Below are 6,000 nucleotides of genomic sequence, written 5' to 3' on the forward strand. Positions count from 1 at the left end.
ATCTTGTTAGGAATGTATATTTGGGTCGGGTCCATTTCGTTTTAATTTATTTGGGTCAACTTAATAGGCTTTTGTTTTAATTTGCAAATATGAAAATTACATCCCAAAAATCAAGAAACGAACATAATTGACATCTTAAATAAGGAATCACACTCATTAACATCCATTAACAATAGAAGTAAAATCAACATTTTCACCAAGGGACTTGCATCTCTTATATATATTAGAAAATGAATTTGCACAAGTAAAATAACATCTTCAATAAGGGAATTACACCAATCAAAATAAGAAAAATAATAGAAAAACTCCTCAATAGGTGAATACTTCAATAAGTAAATGTAGAATTAGATAAACTACAAAGTTCTCAAAAATAAATCATAAATTTCATGTTTTTTCTAACCAATGCTTACGAAATTTCCATCACAATTTAAGTAGTAAAGTGATTTAAATTGAATTTAACAATTATAGAATAACATAAATTTTTATGATACACTCCCTCTGTCCATTTTTATTTGTCCATTATACTAAAAATATATGTCCACTTTTACTTGTAAGTTTATATAGTTTGGAAAACGAAGACATAATTTACCATTTTATACCTATTTTACCCTTATTATTAAGTACTCCAATTCATTTCTCATTTTATTTATTGCTTATTAAGAGTGTCCCTGGTCAAATGTAGACAAGTAAACATGGACGGAGGGAGTAATAAATAAAAGAAATTATAAAAAAAAAAAAATTGAATTTTGATCTCAATCCACAATTCCCATTGAGATCCAAGTTTTTTGATTTAAATACTCACAGATTTGAGGTTAAAAAAATACTTAATTTAAGGGATTTTGAAGTTCCTATTTGTGTGTTCTCGCTAGAGATCACGGATAAAATAATAGAAAAGGGGAAAATCAATATAAATAATAAAAAGATAAATAGAAAATTGGGAGGGCGAAAAGCAATTCCAGATGGTACAAAGGAAGTATAAATTGCAAAAGGAAAACGGAGTCGAAAAATGTTCAAGATAAATTCAAACTTGTAAATCGGTAGTGGCACTTTTATCTAATTTACATTTTGGAAGTAAGCGGGGATCAAATATTTAACCTAATTTAAGTAATTACAACATAAGTATATAAAAAATTTATTAATTGAGGGGGTGCCATGCCACCCCTATTGTAAAGGGTGGATCCGCCCCTGCTCACTGACATCTTCACTACCATGTTACATTTACTTCCGCTTTGGATTTTTATATCAGTTCGTCTTTTATTCCCTCCGTTGCTGTACAACTGGATAATAATAATATAACAATGAGTTTTGTATAATCAGAAGAAAATAAAATTATACTGAAAGATAAAAATGTAATACAGTCTAAACTCCATATCGCTAAACTATAATCAACATTTATAGCCATTATTGGCGAACTTTGTACATGTAGATTATACAATTTAATTATCACAACTATTCAAGGTCTGTTTAGTTTTATGAAAATATATATTGAATAAAAATATTCAGTAGTTGAACAAACACTGCAGATAAATAACTACTTAATGTAAAGTGAATTAATGAGCACTTTCCTGAATCAAAAAACAGTTAAGTCATCATTGGTAACAACAGAAAAACACATGAGAAACCCTGTCATGTTAGAACATCCAGTGAAAGAGCCTGTGGTTGGACCATGAAAGAAAGAAGTGCAAGTCTATGGTTTGTGTGGCTATAAATCATTTTATAAAGGTAAATTGTTAAAACATAGAAAGGCCATTCTTTTGACTTGTTAATAAGAAAATAGGTTCACATAAATTGAAACAGAGGGAGTAGTTAATATTAGAATTTATAAGTATCTGACTGTTAACCAGACTTGAGATCGTTGTAAGAACACATAAATTTCAATTTTTGTCCGTCTCATTTGGATTATTTTTATACAAACACCATCATAATATATTTGAGGTTTTAGACATATACTCCCATGTATAATTTGTTAGATGGTCGAAGAACTGGCAACAAGGTACAAACAAAAGTCACCATCTCCCCTAAAATTTAAAAAGTAAAAGCCAGAATTTCCTTGAACGTTTAAGCTTCTTGGAATTCTCGCAGGTATCGGAAGCAAAAGGTAAAACATTTTTTAGCCTAACTAGCATATAAAAGCAAGTACTAATATTATTGAAGATATAGGTTTCTGATAATTTTTTGTTGATTCCAAAGCTGAGCCTCAATTGCAATGCCCGATATTACTAAGGCAATGAACAAGTACTAATTAAAAGAATTACTACTGCTGTTTTGAATGAGAATATAGTCATTCAATCCGATTAACATTCTTTTGTATGAAACTTGTAGCTTTATTTGTCTAGGCAATTGAAAGGAAAATCGTCAATCTGATCAGACCATGGTTCGGTATTCTCCTTTGCTGGGGTATGGTCAAAATGTTTTCTTTAGAAAACAAATTCCTTAAAAATCAGGAAAATAAACCAAATTTTGTAAATTAAATGACATTTCACCCTACTCGAGTAGTCAACATTGAAAGCAATTTAAACGTCACTGATCATAGACATCTTCTTAATATTCTTTTTCAGAGCACGAAAGCTATCCTCATATAACAAGTAACGCCAACTGAATTGATATGAAAAGTATAAACAACCATAAGCAATAGAATAAACTAACATGAACTGTATCATTGAGAAATTTGTAAAAGAGGGATGCAGCTTGAGTTACACCTTCTCCGGTTCTTCTTCCTTCTTAACCTTTACTAGAGGATTTTTAAAATGAATCATGGAGGTTGTGATGGGCTTAACATAGACCCCAACACTCCCCATGCCATACCTATTTTTGCTGCCGTGAAAACCACAAAAAGAACGATAATTTCCTATCTGAAAGTTAAAGTCACTGCCATCAGTTGCAGTACTCCCAAATGGTCCATAGGAACCCTTGTTGGTTCCAAATGATATTGATCTCAAATAACTAAATCCGTCTGATGATTCAAATGAACGATTATATATGCCGATTAACTGTTGAAAAATATAGTCGATGTTCAATTTTTCTTTCCTCTCATGCATCTAAAAGATGATCTAAAATTTAAATGTGCACAGCGTGCCAAATTTAGGTCCAATCAAGGTTTCACAATATCATTTTGCAAGTGTCAAATCAAAATACATATAATTGTCCAAATTCCTACTCTTGTTAAAGTGTTTCGAGAACCTGTAAAGAATCATTCTTCAAGGCTTCATATGGTACTATCGTGTGTGGTCTTTTAAGATTCTTCTCCAATGTGATCCAACATAGCTCTCCCCCTATGCGAATGCAGAACAGCAGAAGTAATTGAACCCCATCATGAAATCTGGAACATATGTCGTGTTTATCATTTTTAAAAAATTCCTGACGGCTAAAGAAAAAAGAAAAAATCAGCTGCTTATTAGTGGCAGGAGAGTCATAATGTTGGTTTATGGCCACTTTTGCAGCAGACAATAGGTGCTATATTTTTAATTTATAATAGTGATGTTCGAGCCAACTTGAGTTCATCACATGGACTATCCCATCGGGTATCTATTATTTCTCATCAGCATGGGGACTGAGCAACTCTGACGCTCGCTAATGAGTACCTTTATTCTCAATGAAGAGAACCGTCTTCATGGGGGCCTCAATAATCCTGATGGCGTGGTCCAAAGCGTGACGAACCCAAAGGTTTAAGCAGAAGCAAATCATGTTTTCCTCTGTCACTGCTCACTATTAGTTTGTGCCATTCGTGTTTTTCGACAAGAGATGATCAAATATTGTCTCCAAAGCTGACTGTCAATATTGCTTGCGTCCTTGGAAAATTTTAGGGCAATTACTTTTGGTAGAGAGTGTTAACTGTCTGGCATGTAGTAACTTTTATCAAAACCAGATCAGATGTGACCATATACTTTTATTTTTCTTTTTTGTGTGTTTCGCTGTTGTACCATTCGTTAAATTAAAAATCAAACAAGAGCAAGGCAAGTCAGAGAGACCATAGAACAAAATGTTGAGCTAGATCGTTAAACAGCAACTGATAAATAAACAGATGCTATCAAAACTTTACGCCAACAAAGTGACACTGACAAAAGATAATGCAGCAACACAAAAATGAACTACTAATGTAATGCCGATCTAGTCAAAGAGTAATGATCCTATATTTTCATCACTCTCTTCGTTCTCATCCTTCTTCTCCTCAGCTGGGGCTGCTTCTGCTACTCCACCCGCGATCACCTGGAAAACAGGGAAGGGATGACATAGGAGAGAAAGACGACTTGAGTTGGAGAAATTTCACAAATATACAATTTGTTCACCTACATTGCAAAAAAACAACCCAAAACTTTCATTGCAAAGCTTTGACCCAAAAAACACTTTTATACACTTATATACAAAACACAAGTATATAGGTGTTTGAAGGTGTATAATGTGTAGGTATATATACTAAAAAAATTAATTATACAGTATTACACAAGAAAATACACAATTATACAATATTGTAGAAGTGGGTATAAACATATATCTGAACTGGTTTTGAATAAGACTTGTACATATTTATACACCTATATACATAAGTATACAAGACAGATATATTATGTGTATAAAAATGTACTATAATATTGTATAAGAGGGTGTATAAACCCATATACACCATTATACAATATTATACACTATTATACACCCACGATCCTGCACCTCCCGGTTTCTCCATGCCGACCTCAACCACCTCCGGTGACTCCTACCGCCGGTAATTTCATCTCCGCCACCTGCGCTCCACCACCACCTCGATGAGTTTTCTGATAGATCTAGATCTAGGTAATTTCTGGGCAGATCTGAGCCACCGCAGTGTCGGAGGCAGCGTCGGAAGTGAGTATGGCGCTCAAGCGGTGGAAGAGAAGTCACCGAAGAGAAGTTGCAGCAGAGAGAGAGGGGAGGAGGGAGTAATTCTGGGGAGCTTCACCGGCCGGGAAGACAGTGACCGACGATGGTGGAGATTGGGAAAAAATTTGGGTCAGTTTTTGTAAAATTTAAAAATATGGGTCAATTTTGGTAGCATTGATATAATACCAATATCATTTAGAAATTTGTAGAAGATGGATGAATCTTTTTCTTCCTTTCTAACCTTAAATGGAGAATCTTTAGAATTGGGTATGGAGATAGTGATGGGCTTCATATAGACCCCAATACTCTCAATGCCATGACTATTATTTGTACTGCCATGAAAACCACCAAAAGAAGGATAATTTCCTATCTGAAAGTTGAAGTCTATGGCATCAGCTAAAACTGTCCCAAATGGTCCATAGGTACCCCTGTTGGTTCCAAATGTTATTGAGCTCAAAATACTATCTCCATTCCTCAGTGCTCGGATTGAACCACTGATGTAAGTAAGAAACTCTGATGGATAATCAAAAAGAGCTGAATTGAAGTTTACACCACCATCAACACCATGCCTCTTTGACAACACTGATTTGCCATTCTCATCAAAGAAGAGGAACTGCAGTGTACAAATAGTGTTATGATTGTAGGAAACAAAAATCTGTGCTACTTCTCCTCGTCCCTTTTCATCCCAACGGGTTCCTGATTCTCCCAGTTCTCCCGCTGGACCAACTTTGACCATACCCATACTTCCCCTGTTTCTTACCATGATGAATTGGGCTAGTCAAAAGATCAAGATGCTTTTCTTTGAGACGCTTCAGCGTCCCCCACTCGGTATTTCTGCTTTTAATCTCGAAATAGGAATCTGACTCCTCGTTAGTATCTTACTAGTTAAGTTTGGTGATCAGTGAATTACTATTTCCATTAATTTTCCTGTGCCATATTGGAGAATATGATTTTTTAATCTTTTATGTGTAAAAAATAAATATCCCTCGTAAAAGGGTCATTAAAATAAAAAATAATAATTATAAAAAGCTAAATAACAACTTCTCCTGCCATATTGCTTAATTTAACTCATTTGTGCCACATTAATATGAAAATATTACCTAGTACTTCAAGGCAAATAGAGGAAATAAGATCTCTTGGCTCCTTACA

The 6,000-nt window shown here is 34.1% G+C and overlaps 1 protein-coding gene across 1 annotated transcript; it reads right to left on the bottom strand.

Annotated features, from left to right (window-relative positions):
• Positions 1-3,965: 3,965 nt before the first annotated feature.
• LOC132062319 (inactive protein RESTRICTED TEV MOVEMENT 1-like) lies at positions 3,966-5,758 on the bottom strand. The gene is made up of 2 exons (XM_059454928.1): positions 5,093-5,758; positions 3,966-4,206 (listed from the first exon to the last, which is right to left on the bottom strand). The coding sequence occupies exons 1-2, from the start codon at positions 5,612-5,614 to the stop codon at positions 4,108-4,110; spliced, it is 621 nt and encodes a 206-aa protein (XP_059310911.1). The 5' UTR covers positions 5,615-5,758; the 3' UTR covers positions 3,966-4,107.
• Between the last annotated feature and the right edge of the window lie 242 nt (positions 5,759-6,000).

This window comes from Lycium ferocissimum, chromosome 1 (assembly GCF_029784015.1).
Source record: "Lycium ferocissimum isolate CSIRO_LF1 chromosome 1, AGI_CSIRO_Lferr_CH_V1, whole genome shotgun sequence".
In the NCBI taxonomy this organism is placed as follows: Eukaryota; Viridiplantae; Streptophyta; class Magnoliopsida; order Solanales; family Solanaceae; genus Lycium; species Lycium ferocissimum.

Coding starts and splice junctions, on each gene's coding strand:
- LOC132062319 (XM_059454928.1), bottom strand. CDS start 5,614: ATGGTAAGAAACAGGGGAAGTATGGGTATGGTCAAAGTTGGTCCAGCG. Junction 4,207..5,092: donor CTAAAGATTCTCCATTTAAG/GTTAGAAAGGAA, acceptor CCTGTTTTCCAG/GTGATCGCGGGTGGAGTAGC.